Genomic DNA, 22334 nt, shown 5'->3' on the forward strand with positions numbered 1-22334 from the left:
CCGCCTCATCATCAGGCCGAGACCACATCACAGACTCACCGGCTACGCAAGTCGTAGGCGCCCTTCTTTTATTTTAATCAAGACATGGATAATGCTCAGTATTAAAAACACCCCCGGCGAATCTTTTTGTTTTAGCGACAGAGTTTGTCCCGCTCTGGTAACCAATGGGGCCGTGTGTTGGTTCCGAACCGTGCTCAGCTGTTTCCAAAGGCAGGTCTGCACAATAGCCTGGGGTCCATCCGGGAAGCGCTGTGCCAACTGCTATGTGGTCCGGGTGGGACGGATGATGTGTAGGACTTGATAGAGCGTTGCTGATGCGAAAATTGTAGGGGTGCACCATAATTATTGTTAGTCAGCACTCGCATATAAAATAAGAATGTTTAAAGGGTAATAGAAATATATACATTGAAATAGAAAAGTAGAAATGAGAACAGGCCTCAAGAGAAAGGAAGAGGCCACCAGTTATCACGAAATGTATTGGTGTATGTGTAATGCTTAGTTATAATAATGTCATGCATTAAGAGACAGTAAGTCATGTTAGAAGAATGAAGAAGGTAGTTCTCTTAAGTATGAGACGAATAATTAGAATTGGTAATTGTAGTGTGTTTAGTTTGAGGCCTAACCATGTATGTAAAGTGAAGGCCTTCGTTTATTTTAGCCATGTTTTATTAGGACGACAGGATTTTAGCAAAGCTTAAATTGCAGTGAGTTGTGAAACCTCATGATGTTAGGGTTTTTTTCTGTTCAGCGTTTGGCTGCAGGTACAAGGCCATGTAGCTCGTTAGTTAGAATAAGTCTTTGTTCAAATGGAATGGAGACAGAAGGAGTAGACAGGAAGGGAGTGGATTGGAATGTAAAGTTGCAACTCCTGGTACAGAGAAGGCCTGGGACCCAAGGTCGAATTAATGGAAAGGAAGATGAAAGGATCCAAATGGAAATCTACTGACGGAAGAAGCTGCCTGGAGGGGTGTGCTGAAGGGCGTGTACAGCTTTTTGGGGTTTTGTATTAGGGACAGCGCCCCGTGGGTTGAGCAGACGAGACTTAGGAGAGGGACTGAAAGGAGCACTATAGATCGAGCTCTCATATGGTGAAGACTTCTTAGGAAGTTTCACTGCTGACACCTTTTATGCGGTCCTCACCTGGAAGGGAATGTTGAGTAGGGATGTCACCTTAGAATAGAGTAGGGACAGAAATGATTTAATTCATGACTTTAAATTTCGATATCACAATTGCCATAGGGTATTTGATGCTTAGGGAAGCTGTAATTCTGTTTATTTTTAGCCGTATGCGGATACTTCGTAGGCTGGCATTTGTATTAATCCCCATATATCTTTTGTGCTTGGTATTGAGGTGCCTATATATTCAGATGTTTTTGCTGATAATAAAAGGTCAACCTCCCAGATTATGAGTCTTCTTTCCTGAGATGTCAAATTGCAGTAAATACGATCTGATAATTGTGTTTCTTCCCTCTACGCTATTCTGCAAGTACAAAGATCCTGGCGACCTGAGTGGGTTCTTGTAGATAATTGAATAAAATCAAGAATCCGGCGTTCCCAGACTCATCAGCCCCGAGGGGGGGGGGGGGGCAGGTAAATACACACACATAATCCTACATAAAAAGGATGGTGTCAATAAAAGATGTGTAACAAGATTCCACTGGTCTCATGGAGACCTTACCGTGAGTCATGTCTTCTCAAAAAGATTCCCCTAATATCTATGGGGTGATATTATTTGACTATATTGTTTGCACGTGAGTGGACACTATGCCCTATGTTCTGCACGGTTGGGCACAGTAAGACAGTTCAAGAGTCCACACACAAAGGAAATCAAACTCTGGATGGCATTTTCACAAACCACCCCCAAATAAAATTCAGGAGCACGTTGCCAGTCATTTGGACTGACCATAAAGCTATAATCTTTGATATTTCTTTGACTGAACCACTCACCAGAGAACACAGGAAAAACAAATCAGGCGGAGTACGCCTTTGGAAGCAAATAAAAACCCCTGATCTTGAAACTACTTTGCAAGCCCATGATCTCCATATAATTGCCGATCCAGATACAGCAGCCCAAAATTTTAATAACTGGACTGATCAAGCTGCGCAGAAGTTAGCCCCCGAAACTCTCAAATATATCGGCAAAAGAGCACCATCTGCCCCATGGTACACCGCCAACGTAAAAGAACTAAAGAGGAAGTGTAGAGCTAAGGAACGAATCTGGAGGAGAAATTACTCCGATACAGATAAAACGCAGTATAATTAGGCAATAGCAAAGTATAAGGAAGCAATAGTCCAATCAAAAACTACCTTCTTTACTGAGAAAATGATGGCCTCCAAGAACACGGCCAGAGAACTCTTTAAAACAGTCTCTAATCTAGTTAGTTTCAGTAATAGCAAACAATTTAACCCTACTAGAAAGTTCTGCAACAAACTGACAGATTTCTAGCAAGATAAAGTAGTAAAAACTTTTGAAGGAGTTCTCCAACTACAAAACTGAATCAAAAGCTCAAATACCCAATGGCGATAAGGAAACCACGGAGGTCTTACTACATGAATTCCATGCTCTAACCTCAGACAGGGTAGGAAAGCTAATATTGTCAACTAAGTCTGGATCCCCTTTGGACCCCTGTCCAGCCATGGTCTTCCATATGGCACCTAGCATAATTGGGAATAGATTAACACCCCGTCTCAATAACTTTTTGTCCAAAGGGCACTTACCCGATACATGGAAAAAATCCCTGGTCAGACCCATAGTAAAAAAGCCAACCTTAGACCCTACCGAGGTCAGTAGTTACCGGCCTATATCATGCCTACCATTTCCTTCCTAAATTTTGGAAAAAGCCCTCAATGAGGAACTTTTATCCTTTATAGAGACCAACAACAAACGTGACTCAGCGCAACACGGTGTCCGTCCACGTCATAGCACAGAATCGGTATTGACTGCTGCTACTGAGGATACTCATTCAACTTGATGGAGGGGGGAAGGCCATACTGATCTTGCTCGACTTATCGGCCGCATTTGATACCGTTGATCACCACATTCTCATTCAGCGCCTGGTTGAGATAGGAATTGTGAACAAAGCATCTAATATTCTCCGGGCATACCTAACTGGTAGAGAGCAATCCATTACGATAGAAGAACGTAAATCGCATCCCTACACATTGCCGTGTGGAGTCCCCCAGGGATCATCACTTTCCCCCACTTTGTTAAACGTTTACGTTTCCCTACTAGCCAGACTCATACGGTCTCATGGTTTTAAAGTGGTATGCTACGCTGACGACACACAAATAGTTGTCTCCTTAACATCCAAACCCGAAGACGTGGCAGTTAATTTTAGCAATTGCATGAGGCACATCATTTCCTGGATGTTGGACAATTGTTTAAAATTAAACACTGGAAAAACTGAAGTGGTCATGTTCGGAAGAGATACTTCCATCTGGAACTCTACCTGGTGGCCGGAAGCAGCAGGACCCTTCCCTCAGCCTGTTAAACATGTAAAAAACCTCGGGCGTAAGATAGATGACCAGCTCTCTCTATCTGAACAGATTAACAACATTACTTCCTCCTGCTTTGTTACTTTAAAAGTCCTTAGAAAGATCTTACCTTTTATCCCAAGGCCCTCGAAAAGACAGTTATTACGGCATTGATACTGCCAAAAATTGATTATTGTAACGCTCTCTATTTGGGAGAAAAGAAGAGCGTGATACGCAAATTACAGACGCTACAAAATGCAGCGGCACGTTTACTTCTTGAAATTCCAAAGTTCAGCCCCGTAAGCCACGCCATCCGAGACCTGCACTGGTTACCAGTCCAGGCAAGGATTCATTTTAAATCTATGTGCATTCTGCATAAGATTCTGCTCGGAGCTGGGTCAGCATACCTTAACTCACATATCAGGCGCTACACACCACAACGAGAGCTTAGATATGTAACCGCCTCTCTGCTGGTGGTGCCAAGGATAAAAACATTAAAGTGGGGTGCCAGAAGTTTTCTACAACCTGCCCCAAAAACTGTGGAACATGATGCCCATTAATCTCAGGAAAAAACACCAATCTGTCAATGTTCAGAAAGGCATTGAAGACATGGCTGTTCACTCACAAAGTTTAGCCAACTAGCGCAACTCCTTCACTGTCACTGGACAGCTGGCGCTAAGACGCCACGGCAAACACGCGCTCTATAAAAAACACATTTCATTTCAAGAGCATGGAGAGATGGTTTGATATATTGCATGTTAAATAAGCGGTAACCTATACCAAGTAAATGGAGCACACATTGTGTAATGTTTTCCAATATTTGAATGTTGTTTAATTCTTTCCACCTTAAACGAACCGCTTTGAAGTGAATTGGCTTGTTGAACACCTGACCGCCCAGTTCCTGTGGTGGCCAGTATATTTACTTTCTTTTCACGTACGCAGAGTGACTATCTAACTGGGGTCCTGATGAACGCCTCCTGATCTCTTATGGGAACCAACCTATGGCAGAAACATGTAGCCCTTTCTCTAGGGATATATTTGTTTAATCCCCAGTCCTCTTGCTTTTTAACTGTGGCCCTGCGACCACCCAATAAAAAGTCAGCGGATCCAGAGAGACACTTTTAATCACTCACAAACTTCTTTAGCACTCTGCCCCTTAGTCACCACCATCCATACTCTCATCTTTCAGAAATCACCTCAGCTCCTCTGTAGGAGAGTAGGATCTGCTTCACATGGGTTATGTACAATTCAAGGAAGCAAGATGCAGTAGATTAATTGAGAAAGATTTATTCAAGGAATCCAGCACAGCACAACGTGTAAGGTCTGCAGCTCTAGGTAGACTCCCTTCTCAGAATCTTAAGATGTAATCCAATTCTAGAATGATGAAGGTGAGGGAACATCTTAAAGGGAAAATACATTAAATGTAGAATACAACACACCTCCTTTTCTTAATAAATCAATTGGAGTAATATGTTGTTTTCAATAAAAAGAAAGTAACTTAGAAAATTACTCAAATTAGACATAAAAACAAACTAGTAACTGTGGAATGCCAGATAACCTAGGACATATGCAAGGAATTGACACACTTAGCAATTCTTCTGACATTCCACACTCTACCATCTTGAGTTATAACACCATTAAAATTAACTTTCACAACTTTAATAGGAGGTCCAAAATTGGAAAAACCCTTTCTTTTAAGACCTGGTTTCCATATTCTCACCCAATCTCCAATAACAAAAGATGGTTCTTTAACTTTCATTTTTAAGTCATAGAGATTCTTCATTTTATCTTGCTTTTGTTGTACTTTAAAAGACACTTTTTGTAAGTTTTGTTCAGGATCCTCATTTCCAAAATTCCCAATCAGCTTTTCTTTCATCCACCACGGACACATTTTTGAAACAGGATCTCTTCCTCTAAGCAGACTGAAAGGGCTACGTTCAGTGGTGGCATGAGGAGTAATACAGTATGCCCAAAGTCTTTCTCTAAGAACATTTTTCCATTCCTTCCCGGACTTCCTAGCAAACTCAACTCCATCTTTAAGTACTCGGTTGAATCTCTCATCCTGACTGTTCCCTTGCGGTTCGTAATTAGCAGTAGTGTAGTGTTTAATGCCATGCAATTTCAAGAAACTCTCCATCTCACAAGATTTAACCTGTACCCCATTATCAGTCACAAGTACTTCAGGAGCACCTTCCCTGGCAAATACCTCCTTAAAAAATTCAATCACAGCTTGTGTGGTAGCATGATGAACACATTTTACCTCTGGCCACTTAGAATTGTAATCAACGATCACCAAAGCAAAACGAGAATCCTGAGGTAAAAAATTAAATGGTCCTGACACATCAAAAGCAATCTTCTGCCACGGATGCTTAGGCCCTGGCACAGGCTTCAGGGGAGCTGGAGCAGACTTTAACATCTTGTCACTGTTAACACGTTCAAAACATTCTCTAACAGTTCTTTCAACAGTTTTATCCAACCCAGGCCACCAAAAACTAGACCTAATAAGTCTCTTCATGGATGACATCCCAGGATGGCCTATATGTGCCAACTTCAAAATGTTTCTTTGCATATTTTCAGGAGGCACACACTTCCCATTTTTGAAAATTAGGTCATTTTCAACAATCAATTCAGTTGAAACTTGTGAACATGACTTAAGTTCAATTGGTATATCTTTATCTTCAGGCCACCCATTAAGAATAAAATTCCTAAGTGTAACCCAAGTCTTATCAGAATAAATACTACTATACCATTCGTTCTCAGAGATCCCAGAGAATTCTTGAGATACAAGATCGGTCACAGAAGCAATCATTTCAACATCTTGGGGAACTTCTGTTTCACCAGTTCCAGAACTAGGTAACCGAGAAAGACAGTCTGCAGTGGCATTATGCCTACAAGGTAGATATTCAACAGAAAAACTATACTATTGTAACCTGGACATAAGCCTACTTATTCTCGCTGTGGCATTCCACCCACCACCAGGGGATAAAATTGAAACAAGAGGCTTGTGATCAGTGCAAAGTACAAACCTACTTCCCCAGATAAAGTTTTGAAAATGTTCAATTCCCCAAACACATCCTAGAAGTTCCTTTTCAATAACCGAATATCTCCTCTCCGTCTCATTTAGAGTCCGGGAGGCGAAGGCTACACACCACTCATCTTTACCAGCCTTCTGGAACAACACTCCTCCTAATCCATACACGCTGGCATCTACTGTGACCACACAGGTTTTATTCATACAAAACGGTTTTAAAGTAGGAGCCTGAACAATTTCTTTCTTGATAAGTTGGAAGGCATTCTCCTGTTCTTGTGTCCAACAGAACTCCACTTTGTTTCTAGTAAGCTCCCTCAATTGCTCCATTTTCGTGGCAAAATCCTTAATGAACTTACTATAATATTCACAAAGTCCAGCAAATGATAACAACTTTTCTTTGTTATCAAGAGCTGGAGCCTTAACAATTGCATCAACCAAAGATTTCTTCGGAAGAACCCCATTACCAGACAACATATGTCCCAAGTATTCAACACTTTCACGAAACATCTTAAATTTTTCACGCTTCAAGGTCAACCCATTTTCCTCAAGACGACCACATACTTCCTCAATATGCACAGTGTGTGCCTTAAGATTAGGCGAGAAAACTAAGATATCATCCTGGAAGCACCTCACAAATCCCTCTAAATCTTTAAATATATGATACATCGCTCTCTGGAAGACTGACGCCGCAGAGGCCAATCCAAATGACATCCTCTTAAATTGATAGAGCCCTTATGGCGTCAAAAAAGCAGTACAATTTTTTGACTCTTCGGCAAGATCGATCTGGGGATAGGCAGACAGTAAGTCAAATGTAGAAAATATTTTCGCCCCTTCAAGCATGGAAACTACCTCATTGATGTTTGGAAGAGGGTGGCAATCTACAATCAAGTTCGCGTTAAGTGCTCTCAAATCCCCACATAATCTCAAACTTTTATCAGCTTTCCTTGCGAGAACAATGGGAGAAACCCACTCAGAAGATTCTACTTCCTCTATAACATTATCATCAATAAGATTTTGTAACAAAACCTTCAAATCTTCTCTAACACATATGGGTACAGACCTGAGTTTTTGTCTCACAGGACACGCTCCTTGTTTCAGTTTAATTTTATGAGAAAAACTTCTGAGCTTACCCAATTTATCCGAAAAAACATTGGGAAAACTGTTGACTATCCTTTCAGCTTCACTCTTGACACACCCATGATCTTTAACGTCCATGGAATCTCTCATTTGGGACACAACCAAAACGGGATCAGAACTTCTTGGATTAAGGATAATTCCCAGGGACCATTGGTCTCTCCATCCCAAAACATTCACACCCTAGACAGCAACATACATTGTAATATTAGCAGAACGACCTTTAAATTCTACAACTGTCTCTACAAATCCATCCATGTCAATTACAGTTCCGTCGAAACTCTTAGCAATAATATCAGATTTCTTCAGTCCGTCCAAAGAAAACTTGCCTTTGAATCTATCTACAAACAGTTCCCTGGTAACTATGGTCCACGGAGACCCAGAATCAGCCATCAACTCTAATTCCACATTTTCTATTCGCACATTACACTTTGGGGCTCCTAGAGTGTCCATACTACCTCCAACATTGGCTACATATAAAAGCATACCCCTTTCTGGACCTACTCCAAACTTACTATAAGTATAGGAATCCAGTCCCTAGGACTTTAGATTACCCTGGACGAAACTCTGCTACAGATATCCTGGACCTTCGACGATCTATCCTGACTAGAAGACTGAAGAAATCTCCCCTGGGGTCAAGGAGTGACTCCCCTGCTTGGCAGGCACCTAAGAAGCAACTGACCGGTCTGCATCGCTGAAGCTCCCGCCGGACGCCGAAGTCTTTGCATCACCAGAGGTGGATTTCCAGACTTCCCCAAGGATACCCTGAGTCCACAGCAAAGCTTAGGCCCGTGGCTATCGTGGGTGACGTGGAACCGTGACCCCTGGACACAGTGAACTTTTGCAGCAACACTATCTTTCTGGTCTCCTCGAAGTTGTGCTTTGGGCTCCTAGTAGCCCCAGCCTTGAGCACGTCCTGCACCAAAGATTGTTGGCCTCCACTCCACGAGTGACCCGTGGGCAAGCTCCAAGTGCAACCGCTCGAGGCTCCTTCGCGATCACTAGCCCGTTGGCTAGCAGGTCCCCACAAAGGCAACTCCTTTTCTGATTGGATGTTCCTGGTTGCTCCAGAAATGCCCTGACTTATCCTTGCTGGGTGAGTCCCTCAGACCTTGCTGGTCTGCACAGCAGTCCTTTCTCTAAATTCCAGTAACTTGCCGTTGCCCAGGCTTGTTGAGTCCTTTCTGGTCGCCGACACCGCAGCACTCAACAGACTTCATGGGACAGCTCGAATCCGGCTCGTGGACTTTGTCAACGCCTCCTGGACCTCGTGGCTGAAGAGTCAAGACACCCATCAACTCACCTGAAGCACCCGACATCTGTGGGCATTGGTCCATCCTGCCCTTGGTCACTGGCAAGTGACCCAGACTCTGTCCCCTCTGCTTTCAGGTTCCTTACATCCTAGATCCAGGCTTGGATCTCTTCTGACACTTCTCCTCTTCACGGCAGCAGCAGTTCTTTGCAGGCTTCCATTGGAATCGACAATGCGACCCGACACCAAAAGACATCTATGCACCCGGCTTCCCTGGGTGAGGTAACTCGAGTACTCCGGTGCTCCCGTGGGTGCTAGCCCTAGAAACTTCTTAAATCCAAAAGGGTTTGGTCCTGACTCGAATGCCTATTCCAGTCGTGGTTCTTATACCACTATTTTATTATATGGTTTGGTACGCCCTAGGGCCCAAACGTGTATTTGTGCTGTTACAGATAATTGCTGACTTGTAAACTAAGTACTTCGAACTCCAGTCTCATAAAGAGACTAGAGGGGTGTGTTTTATCTTAAATACATATATTTTGAATATATACCTGGTGTGGTTGTCCTTTCATTTGATCATTCAAGAGATTATAGACTGGTAAAACAAGCTGCTTTACATTCCTTCAAGACTTAGCCTGAAGGCTGCTCTCCTTAGCTACCACTAGGATAGCTTTCAATAAAGGTTGTCTTTAACCTATCACCATAAGGGGTTGTTTGGACTGATACAAGGTGCCCACTAGAACTAGTGGACAGCATATACCAGGCCACCTTCTCACATCCTCCCCTCGGGGAGTCGAAGCCCACACCTCAGTGTGAGGAGGGAACCCATATGATGAAGCAGGTCACCTAACGGTGAGTGAGCTTTCTTGTCCTGAAGGACATTTCTCCTGCTGTTTCTTCTACAGACACTACGCTACTTCTACCTTCCTTTTCTCTCTCTCTCACTTATAGCCGGACGTACTCTGAGTAATGACAACCAGGCTCCAGTGCCAGTGCTATTTCCATTAATTCCAAAATGTGTAATTGTGACCCAATTTAGCGAGGACTTTTGCACCCTTGTAAATCCCTAGTAAATGGGACCCTGGTACCTCGGGCCTGAGGCACCACAGAGCGCCTCCCAGGGCTGCAGCATGTATTATGCCATCCTAAGGGACCCACACACACACTGCATGCAGACTGCCACTGCAAGCTGCGTGAAAGGGCGCAAGCACTTCTGAAAACACCACATTGCACACTGCCTGTGTGCAACGCCCACACGCTGCATGTACTATCTGCAAGTCACCCCTACGGAAGGCCTGACAGCCCTAAGGCAGGGTGCATGACATTACACGTGAGGGGATATCTGCATGAGTAGAAATGCCCCTGTGATGTCTGGTGCTATTACTAGATATTGCAAGTGGACAGGGCCGCCATCTTAAGTATATGCACTGGGCACTGGGCACTAAGAGTTCCCAAGCTACATAATGGCTTCGCTGAACCATATGGTGTTTGGTATCAAACACCTCGTCTTAATAAATTCACAGTGATGCCAGTGTTGGATTTATTAAGACATGCACCCAGAGGGTACCGTTAAGGAGCTTACTGAAAACCTAGCGGTACTCCAGTGTGCTGGCTGCCTGCCACCACAGACCAGTTTCTGACCCCCTTGAGGTGAGAGCCCGCGCTCTCATCAGACAGGAACAATGCCTGCTCCGGAGGGGAGGAAGGACCAATGTGGGGATTCAAGGAGCACCACCGTCGAGGGGGCTTCGGCGGGCTGATCAGTATGCTGGAGAAACGTCGAATCGTGTTGAATTAGGGGGGAAGATTTGGTCCCAGCGTACTAGAGGACAACGATTGTCTGGAGCGTGCGCCGGCTCGGCGTCGTTCGGAGGGCGGCCGACAGATGAAATTAGGAAGAGTCCCGGGAAATGACTTGGGTGCTAGAAGTCCGCGAGATCCTCATCTGGGGAGGTACTTTCCTAGGGTGAGTCCGAGTGGGGTTTTTCTAAATACTGATTGCTCCTTGCCTCTTCCACCAAGCTCTTGAGTCCCTCTTTCCTTTCTTTGCAACTTAATGTGCATGCTTTATTTAACAGCCTCCTAAACATTAGCTGTTGAGACATTGTCTTTGACTTTGGCCAGTGAGAGCAGCTGGGGGGGTACAGCGATGGAAGGAAACAGAGGAGTGATCTGGAAATAGAGAGTGAGGGGGGAGATAATGAGGGGAAAAAGAGAGAGAGAGTGGAGAGAGACAGAGAGAGGGAGGGATAGGGAAAAGAAAGATTCTAGGAATAGCCTGACCTCGAAATAAGAAGTGTGTGTCAGATGTCTGGTCTAAGGCTGGAGAACACATTCTGTATCTGAGGCCAGCTTCCATTCTTCCTGTTGAATAATGTTTGACTGCTGGACCACAGCGGCCACTAAAAGTCACTGAAACTCAAGGGGTCTTGACTTACTTCTGAAGCAGTAAAGCTCCTCGTAGACTGCTAGTGAAGAGCACAGGGAATGTAATGTGTTCATCTTAAAATGTCCAGTGCACCCTGTAAACCAAACGGCCTGGAGGAAAAGCAAGACAATACTTCAAAAATCCCACAGCAGTATTTACTGTCTAGGATTCAGAGAGGTGCACCGTGTGAACCCTGCCACGGTGCACACAGCCCATTATGTACACACAGCCACTGTGCACACATGTCCATTATCTACAAAGAGTCACTTTCCACAATGCCCCATAATGTACAAATGGCCACTTCCCAAAATGCCACATTATGTACACAAGGCCACTTCCCACAATGCCACATTATGTACACAAGGCCACTTCCCAAAATGCCACATTATGTACACAAGGCCACTTCCCACAATGCCACATTATGTACACAAGGCCACTTCCCAAAATGCCACATTATGTACACAAGGCCACTTCCCACAATGCCACATTATGTACACATGGCCACTTCCCACAATGCCACATTATGTACACAAGGCCACTTCCCACAATGCACCATTATGTACACAAGGCCACTTCCCACAATGCCCCATTATGTACACACAGCCACTTCCCACAATGCACCATTATGTACACACGGCCACTTTTCACAATGCCCTATAATGTACACACGGCCACTTCCCACAATGCCCCATTATGTACACACGGCCACTTCCCACAATGCACCATTATGTACACACGGCCACTTCGCACAATGCCGCATTATGTACACAAGGCCACTTCCCACAATGCCACTTTATGTACACAAGGCCACTTCCCACAACGCACCATTATGTACACAAGGCCACTTCCCACAATGTCCCATTATGTATACACGGCCACTTCCCACAATGCCACATTATGTACACAAGGCCACTTCCCACAATGCCACTTTATTTACACAAGGCCACATCCCACAATGCACCATTATGTACACAAGGCCACATCCCACAATGCCCCATTATGTACACAAGGCCACTTCCCACAATGCACCATTATGTACACACAGCCACTTCCCACAATGCACCATTATGTACACACGGCCACTTTTCACAATGCCCTATAATGTACACACGGCCACTTCCCACAATGCCCCATTATGTACACACGGCCACTTCCCACAATGCACCATTATGTACACACGGCCACTTCCCACAATGTCCCATTATGTACACACGGCCACTTCCCACAATGCCACATTATGTACACAAGGCCATTTCCCACAATGCACCATTATGTACACAAGGCTACTTCCCACAATGCCCCATTATGTACACACGGCCACTTCCCACAATACACCATTATCTACACAAGGTCGCCTCGAGTCCTCTTTAAAGCCAACTTAGCGGCAATTGTCCGTATTCTTTTTAATTTCAGAATGAGGAAGTTGGCTGAACCCAGGAGCAGGGCATTACAGTAGTCCAGCCGGCTTAGAACAACACTTCTAACTCCTAGGGCCCTAGCTGCCAAAGGGAGCAGGGGGAGAATGTTCCGCAGAGCCTTTATGAGTGAGAAGCAAGCCCCAACTGTCTTATCCACATGTTTCTCCAGGCTAAGCTTGTTGTCAAAAACTACCCCCTAGTTGCGCACTGCTCCCGCTGGTATGCGAGGCGTGTCTGCCTGAATGGGCCAGAAATTGTGTGGAAGGGGACAAGGGATTTTCTTCACAGTGCAGCGTAAGATTTCTGTTTTCCCACCACTAAACTGCAGAGAGTTGTCCGACAGCCATCGAGCAGTCTTCGGCATGCATTCATGGAAGTTACTGAGTGATGTAGACTCTCTGCCTTCTAGAGACAGGATAAGCCGCGTGCCATCTGCATAATTCACCAGCTTGATGTTGTATGATTTAATAATGGGAATCAATGGTCTCAGATCAATATTAAAAAGGATTGGGCTAATAGATGAACCTTGAGAAACCCCAGGCTGGACCGTTCTAAATTCAGAATGAAAACGGGGAGGGCCACAGCTTGTTGCCTGTTTTCCAGGTAAGACTGAAGCCAGTTAAAGGCCAGGCCCTCCAGCCCAAGGTCAGCAAGCCGCCTCAGTAATATTCTAAGGTTGACCATATCGAATGCGGCCGACATAGCTAAGAGGATCAGGACGGTCGACTGGCCATTGTCTGCCCGCATACTAAGTTAATCTAAGACGACTACTAGAGCTGTCTACATAAGGCCACTTTCCACAATGCCTCATTATGTACATAACACCACTTCCCACAATGCCCCATTGTGAACACAAGGCGTCTTTCCACAACGCCCCATTATGTACACAAGGCCACTTCCCGCAATGCCCCATTATGTACACAAGGCTACTTCCCACAATGCCCCATTATGTATGCAAAGCCACTTTCCACAATGCCCTATTATGTACACACGGCCACTTTCCACAATACCCCATTATCTACACAAGGCGTCTTCCCACAACGCCCCATTATGTACACACGGCCACTTCCCACAATGCCCCATTATGTACATAAGGCCACTTTCCACAATACCCCATTATCTACACAAGGTGTCTTCTCACAATGCCCCATTATCTACACAAGGCCACTTCCCACAATGCCCCTTTATGTACATAAAACAACTTCCCACAATGCCCCATTATCTACACAAGGCGTCTTTCCACAATGCCCCATTATCTACACAAGGCGTCTTCCCACAATGCCCCATTATGTACACACGGCCACTTCCTACAATGCCCCATTATGTACATAAGGCCACTTTCCACAAGACCCCATTATCTACACAAGGTGTCTTCTCACAATGCCCCATTATCTACACAAGGCCACTTCCCACAATGCCCCTTTATGTACATAAAACAACTTCCCACAATGCCCCATTATCTACACAAGGCGTCTTTCCACAATGCCCCATTATGTACACAAGGCCACTTGCCACAATGCCCCATTATGTATGCAAAGCCACTTTCCACAATGCCCTATTATGTACACACGGCCACTTTCCACAATACCCCACTATCTACACAAGACGTCTTCCCACAACGCCCCATTATGTACACACGGCCACTTCCCACAATGCCCCATTATGTACATAAGGCCACTTTCCACAATACCCCATTGTGTACACACAGCCACTTCCCACACAGCCCCATTATGTACACACGGCCACTTTCCATTCAGCATCATTATGTACACACTGCCTCATTACTAAGTTCAACTCGTCCATGCATTTTGAGTAGGCTGGAGACCGGCCATTCTGGAACGTAACGCGAGGGACTGGAGACACTCAGATTGGAAGTCACAGGGTACAGAGCAGTTTCCTCACTTCACCCCCACTGCCTCAGACACATTCCTCTCCCACCACTGAAAAACTCGGGTGAAGTCCTGCTTACCTTTTCCGTTCTCGTTGTTGTCCGACATACTGGTCGGAGTACAGCGGCCGCCGTGCCAAGCAGAGTCCACGAGGGAGAATCATCCGGTCCTGTCTGCTCCGCGGCAGAGATCTACCAAGTGGTATCCAGATTTGAGATCTGCTGGGAGAGATCTTGAATGAGAGATCCACTCTGTGGCTGGGATTTTGGACATGAGATGCTTCAACAATGGTGCCTTGAACAGAAGACTTCTGGAGTCAGGGGGTTTGAGATGGGAGATTTGCTGAGTCCATAGGAAACTAAGTGTTTGTGAGCGGAAAATGCCCTTTCTGTGTACCAAACCTATGATGCGATTCAGTAACCTATTAACGAATCACTAAATAGGTTAGCAATTTGTTATAAGGAAGGGGCATGTTAAGGGCGCCCTTTCCTAATAGCGACTTGCAGTGGTATGTAAGAATGTTTTGCGACCGAAATTCGCTATTGGGAAATCGCAAAGCATAGTCTTTGTAAATATGGCCGTAAATTAGAGATTTGCAGAATCATGTGAAATCTCGAATTCAACTTTGACGATTCAGTGAGGTGAGATTCCAAGTGGCTATGCTTCTTGAAGGAGAAATCTGCTCCATCAGTGGGTCTTGGCTAGGAGATCTGCTGAGCCAGTGGGTCTTGGCTAGGAGATCTGCTGAGCCAGTGGGTCTTGGCTAGGAGATCTGCTGAGCCACGTGGGACCTTAGTAGGAGATCTGCTGAGCCACGTGGGACCTTAGTAGGAGATTTGCTGAGCCAATAGAAGCTTCAATGCAACATCTGCCAATTCAGTGAGGACTGGAATGGAAGATGTGAAGAGTCAATAGTTCCTAAATGGGACATTTGTGAAGTCAGGAATGGGAGATATGAAAAGTCGATGGTTCTTGGGTGGGAGATTTGACGAGTTGGCAAAAATCCTGAAGGTAGAGTCGAAGATTGGGGGTTTCTTGGACAGGACACCAGAGTCAGTCATGTCTGGAATGCTAGATTTGAAGATTCAATAGTTACTAAATGGGACAATTGCCAGTCAATGAAGTCAGAAATGGGAGGTATGAAAGGTCTATGGTTCTTTGATGGGAGATGGGATGATTCCGCAAAATCTAGAAGGGAGACTTGAAGATTCGGTGGTTCTTGGGCAGGACACTTGGAGAGTCAGACTAGCACGGGGATGGGAGAATTAATAAGTCATCTGTGTTTTCTTTTAGATTTGCCAACTTAATGAGGTTTAAAATGTATTGGGGAGTCTTTGGTGTCTTGAGTGGGAGATTTGCTGAGTCAGCGAGGTCCTGAATGAGGTATTTGCTGAGTCAGTGGGTCTGGGTAGGAGATTCCATAAACCAGTGGTCTCTGTATGGGATTTGTTGCATCAATGGTTTATTGAGTGGAAGATTTGCAGACTTGGCGAGCTTTGATGAGGCAGTGGCACATTGAGTGGGAGATTTGTTGAGTCAATAGGGGTATGGAACGGGAGCTGTGATGAGCCAGTGGCACACTGAGTGGGAGATTCGCTGAGTCAGTGAGGTATGGAATGGGAGCTTTGATGAGTCAGTGGCACACAGAGTGGGAGATTTACTGAGTCAGTGAGGTATAGAATGGGAGCTTTGATGAGTCAGTGGCGCACTGAGTGGTAGATTCGCTTCGTCAGTGAGGTATGGAATGGGAGCTTTGATGAGTCAGTGGCGCACTGAGTGGGAGATTCGCTGAGTCAGTGAGGTATCAGTGAGGTATCTTTGATGAGTCAGTGGCACACTGAGTGGGAGATTCGCTGAGTCAGTGAGGTATGGAATGGGAGCTTTGATGAGTCAGTGCCGCACTGAGTGGGAGATTCGCTGAGTCAGTGAGGTATGGAATGGGAGCTTTGAAGCGTCAGTAGCGCACTGAGTGGTAGATCGCTTATTCAGTGAGGTATGGAATGGGAGCTTTGATGAGTCATCGGCACACTAGGTGGGAGACTCGCTGAGTCAGTGAGGTATGGAATGGGAGCTTTGATGAGTCAGTGGCGCACTGAGTGGGAGATTTGCTTAGTCAATGAGGTATGGAATGGGAGCTTTGATGAGTCAGTGGTGCACTGTGTGGGAGATTTTCTTAGTTAGTGAGGTATGGAATGGGAGCTTTGATGAGTCATCGGCACACTAGGTGGGAGACTCGCTGAGTCAGTGTGGTATGGAATGGGAGCTTTGATGAGTCAGTGGTGCACTGAGTGGGAGATTCGCTGAGTCCGTGAGGTATGGAATGGGAGCTTTGATGAGTCAAGTGGCGCACTGAGTGGGAGATTCGCTGAGTCAGTGAGGTATGGAATGGGAGCTTTGATGAGTCCTCGGCACACTAGGTGCGAATATCACTGAGTCAGTGAGGTATGGAATGGGAGCTTTGATGAGTCAGTGGCACACCCAGTGTGAGATTTGCTGACTCAGTGTGGTATGAAATGAGAGCTTTGATGAGTCATCGGCACAACTAGGTGGGAGACTCGCTGAGTCAGTGTGGTATGGAATGGGAGCGTTGATTGAGTCAGTGGCACACCCAGTGTGAGATTTGCTGAGTCAGTGTGGTATGAAATGAGAGCTTTGATGAGTCATCGGCACAACTAGGTGGGAGACTCGCTGAGTCAGTGTGGTATGGAATGGGAGCTTTGATGAGTCAGTGTGTCTTGAATGGGAGAATTCCTGAGTGGGTGTTTTTGGAGGGAGTAAGTCGCCAGGTAAGAGAGGCCTAGGAGGGGAGAGTTGATGAGTCAGTGACCCCATGAATGGGAAGAGGGTTAGGAAACCAGTAGTTTTGGGATGGGATTATTAATACGCTTGGGAGTGTGAAGGGTGTAAGGAATAGTCTTCGAGGCGCTGGCCACGGTCCTTCCGAGCCTGTCTGCCCTTTGGACGGGGCTAGGGGTGGCGTGGACAGATGGCCACTGACCGGGCCTCTGAATATGGCAGTCTCTTCACCCCGAGATCACCCACTATATGAGAATGGAGTGTGACAAAGATGCGGGGGGGGGATACAGTAGAAAGAGGGAAGAGAGGGCGAAAAATGGACAGACGTGCAGAGAGAGAGAGGCAGGAATGAAACGATAAATAGAGAAAGACACAGCAAGAGAGGGCGGGAGAGCGAAGAGGAGAGAGTGAGAAGGCATAGCAGAGAGAGAGTGTGTGACAGAGGGGAGATTAGACTGCATATGAAAGGAAGCGCCACTCGGAGAAAGAGAAGGAGAGGCGGAGGAATGACAGCAGGACGGACAGAAACGGAAAAACAGAAACAAATAAGATGCAGGAAGTGAATGGGGCGACGGCGCGAAAGGAAGAACGACGTGGAGAGAGAGAGGGACAGAGAGGGAGGGTGGGTGAGAGAGAGAGAGAGAGAGGGAGAGGGACAGAGAGGGAGGGAGGGAGAGAGAGGGACTGGGAGGGAGAGAGAGAGAGGGGGGACAGGGCGTGAGAGAGAGAGGGACAGGGGGGAGAGAGAGAGGAAGAGGGGGAGAGAGAGGGGGACAGAGAGACCGGGAGGGAGGGGGAGAGAGAGAGAGAGGGGGGCAGAGAGGGAGGGACAGGGAGGGAGGGAGAGGGACAGGAAGGGAGAGAGAGAGAGGAAGAGAGAGGGGGATAGGGAGAGAAAGGTGTTCGGACAGGGAGGGAGGGAGAGAGAGAGGGGGGGGAGAGAAAGAGAGAGACACACAGAGAGAGGGGGGCAGCAAGGGGGAGTGAAATAGAGAGACAGGGAGAGAAAGGGGGGGCAAAGAGAGCGCGGGAGGGACAGGGAGAGAGGAGGAGGAGGGACAGGGAGAGCGAGGAAGAGGGGGAGAGAGGGCGAGACAAGGAGGATAAGGAGGGACGTGGAGAGAGAGGGCAGAGAGAGAGACAGGGACAGGGAGGGAGGGAGAGAGAGGGGGACAGAGGGGGACAGTGAGAGGGAGAGAGAGAGACAGAGAGAGAGGGGGGGGGCAGGAAGGGGGACCGAGAGAGAGAGGGGGCGAGAAAGGGAGAGAGAGGGGGGCGAGAAAGGGAAAGACATGGGAGAGAGAGGGAGGGACAGGGAGAGAGAAGGAGGGACAGGGAGAGAGCGAGGAAGAGGGACTGAAGGGGAAGTGAGTGAGAGAGATAGAGAGAGAGAGGGGCAGGAAAAGAGGGGCGAGAGAGAGTGAGGGATAGAGAGGGGGAGGAAGGGGCGAGAGAGGGGCAGAGAGGGTGAGAGAGAAGGAGGTAAGAGTAGTTGTTGACGAGGTAAGAATGGACTGGAAGATGTGTGGAACAGGCAAGCTACAGACTGATGGAGAGGAGGGAGAGACAGCCATGCAGAGGTATGAGGGCTGGGGGACGGGGGAGGGGCAGAGAGGGTGTGATAAGCTACAGCAGAACAGACTTCCAGAACTGAGTTTTATGACTACAGACGGATGGACAGACTAACAGGGACGGGGTGGGTTTTAAGGGCGCAGTGAGCAGTGACAGAGGTTGACAGGGAGAGTTAGAATGGCTCTAGACGGAAGTACAGACAGACATGGAGAAGTGTTATGGCTGTAGGGGGAGGACAGACAGAGAGACGTATGGGGGCTCTGGGTGGAAGCGCAGCTTAGAGAGCGGTAGGACAGACACAAGGAGAGGTGTGATCCAGGGGGAGGACAGGTCCGTAGAGAAAGTAGGACAGACGGAGAGAGAGAGAGGTGTGATGGCTCTAGGGAGAAGGACAGACCTACAGACAGTGGCATGATGGCTCTAGAGGAAAGGGCATGTCGACAGAGTGAGGTGTGACGGGTTTAGAAGGAAGGGCAGACCCGTAAAGAGAGGCATGGTGGCTCTATGGGGAAGGACAGACCTACATATAGCGGTGTGGTGGCTGTAGAGGGAAGGACAGGCCGACAGAGAGGTGTGCTGGCCCTAGGAAAGAGGACACACCCGTTGAGAGAGGTATGGTGGATTTAGGGGGAAGGACAGATTGACAGAGAGGTATACTGGCTGTAGAGGAGAGGACAGACCGACGGAGAGAGGTATGATGGCTCTGGAGGCGAGGACAGATTGACATAGACAGATAGAGATAGAGATATGGCGGTTCTAAAAGGTAGTACAGACCCGTAGAGAGAAGTATGACGCTCTAAAGGGAGGGACAGATCGACAATGGGAGGTATGACGGCTCTAGAAGGAAGGACTGACCCGGTGGCTGTAGAGCGGAGGACACATTGACAGAGAGAGGTATGGGGGCTCTAAAGGGAAGGACAGACCTACAGAGAGAGGAATGGGGGCTCTAAAGGGAAGGACAGATTGACAGAGAGAGGTATGGGGGCTCTAAAGGGAAGGACAGATTGACAGAGAGAGGTATGGGGGCTCTAAAGGGAAGGACAGACCTACAGAGAGAGGAATGGGGGCTCTAAAGGGAAGGACAGATTGACAGAGAGAGGTATGGGGGCTCTAAAGGGAAGGACAGATTGACAGAGAGAGGTATGGGGGCACTAAAGGGAAGGACAGACCTACAGAGAGAGGTATGGTGGCTCTAAAGGGAAGGACAGATTGACAGAGAGAGGTATGGGGGCTCTAAAGGGAAGGACAGATTGACAGAGAGAGGTATGGGGGCACTAAAGGGAAGGACAGACCTACAGAGAGAGGTATGGTGGCTCTAAAGGGAAGGACAGATTGACAGAGAGAGGTATGGGGGCTCTAAAGGGAAGGACAGACCTACAGAGAGAGGTATGGGGGCTCTAAAGGGAAGGACAGATTGACAGAGAGAGGTATGGGGGCACTAAAGGGAAGGACAGACCTACAGAGAGAGGTATGGTGGCTCGAAAGGGAAGCACAGACTTACAGAGAGAGGTATGTTGGCTCTAAAGTGAAGGACAGACTTACAGAGAGAGGTATGGGGGCTCTAAAGTGAAGGACAGACTTACAGAGAGGTATGGGGGCTCTAAAGGGAAGGACAGACTTACAGAGAGAGGTATGGGGGCTCTAAAGGGAAGGACAGACTTACAGAGAAAGGTATGGGGGCTCTAAAGGGAAGGACAGACTTACAGAGAGAGGTATGGAGTCTCTAAAGGGAGGGACAGACCTGCAGAGAGAGGTATGGGGGCTCTAAAGGGAAGGACAGACCTGCAGAGAGAGGTATGGGGGCTCTAAAGGGAAGGACAGATTGACAGACCTGTATGGTGGCGCTAAAGGGAAGGACTGACCCACAGAAAGGTATAGTGGTTGGAGAGGGGAAGACAGACCGACAGGCCCACAGGGAGGTAGGACAGACCGACAGAGAGGTAAGGTGGTTATAAAGCACAGGTTTGATGGATAGAGACTGCCAGGGAAGTTTCCCGACTGCACAGGGACAGGAATGGACAGACAGAGGTACCCCAGCTCTCCTGCAGACGAGGCGCGGACAGGACCCCTGGCTCCTCCTGGCCCCTGCGGCCTGTCTCTGGCTCCTGACCCCGGCTCGTGGCCCCTGCGGCCTGCCTCTGGCACCTGACCCCCGTCTCGTGGCCCCTGCGGCCTGCTCCTGGGCTCCTCCGGGGTCCCCTCCTGCTGCAGTCCGTCTGATCCACCCCAATCCCTGCCAATCCCCGGCTCTGCCTCCGCTCTCTCGTGGGGGGATTAAGGCCGAGGGAGCGTGCTTATCCCGGCCATGGGGGAGGGGAGGGAGGGAAGACCCGAGGGAGGAGAGGAGGGACCGAGGACCGCCGAGGGGCCTGCGTCCAAAGAGGGGGCGCCCCTGGCACTACGGGGAGGCGGGAGCAGCAAGGAAGGGACGGCTAATGAAGCGACCCATGTCTTGTGTGAAGCCTCCCGACAGGCCTGGCTTCTCAGACAAGCACCGGTGCATTCTGGGCCTTGTAGTTGTGCTGTGCATGCTGTAAATGCTGTGCGAAGTGCATGCTTTGGTCTAAAGCCATGTCTGGCCGAGGGGCACACATGGCGTGGTTGGACCAGCGAGGAGAGCATGGAACCAATGGGGAAGGGGGTCGGAGAGGAGAGCAGGGGTTGATGGGGTGAGGGGCCCTGCCCCTCCAGCCCGCAGAGGGGGCTTGCTCTGCACAGAACACCCCACCCACCCTGTGCACAGCAGGGCTGGCACAGCGCACCCTAAACTCCACTCCAGGGATTCAAAGGTGCACAACTTCACAGCTCTACTCCCTGACACTGCGGCCCCCGCGGAGCCAAAGACAGGAAGGGAGGTGCCAAGCATTGGCGTACAGCAGTCCCCCAGAGGCACAAACCTTTGTACTGGGAAGCCCGACCTCCCGGAACTCACAGGGCGGTGACTACGAGGCACACCTGGACACCACACCATCACTGGGAGACACACCCAGTACAACACACCATCACTGGGAGGCACACCTGGGACAACGCACCATCACCGGGAGACACACCTGGGACAACACACCATCACTGGGAGGCACACCTGGATAACACACCACCATTGGGAGGCACACCTGGACAACACACCATCACTGGGAGGCACACCTGGACACCATACCATCACTGGGAGGCACACCTGGACAACACACTACCATTGGGAGGCACACCTGGACAACACACCATCACTGGGAGGCACACCCAGTACAACACACCGTCACTGGGAGGCACACCTGGGACAACGCACCATCACTGGGAGGCACACCTGGAGCAACGCACCATCACCGGGAGACACACCTGGGAC

General features: G+C 47.9%; 1 protein-coding gene across 5 annotated transcripts in view; it reads right to left on the minus strand.

Moving 5' to 3' along the window:
* The window catches only part of CACNA1F (calcium voltage-gated channel subunit alpha1 F), a 562890-nt gene extending 541503 nt beyond the window's left edge, over positions 1-21387 (minus strand). For all 5 annotated transcript variants that reach the window (XM_085629889.1, XM_085629888.1, XM_085629886.1 and 2 more), the window contains exons 1-2: positions 21027-21387; positions 14707-14844 (exon numbers count right to left, since the gene is read on the minus strand). In XM_085629889.1, the coding sequence (XP_085486015.1) occupies positions 14707-14734 (28 nt within the window). In that variant the 5' untranslated portion in view covers positions 14735-14844; positions 21027-21387. The remainder of the gene's footprint in view (positions 1-14706; positions 14845-21026) is intronic.
* Between the last annotated feature and the right edge of the window lie 947 nt (positions 21388-22334).

Source organism: Triturus cristatus, chromosome 10 (genome assembly GCF_964204655.1).
Source record: "Triturus cristatus chromosome 10, aTriCri1.1, whole genome shotgun sequence".
In the NCBI taxonomy this organism is placed as follows: Eukaryota; Metazoa; Chordata; class Amphibia; order Caudata; family Salamandridae; genus Triturus; species Triturus cristatus.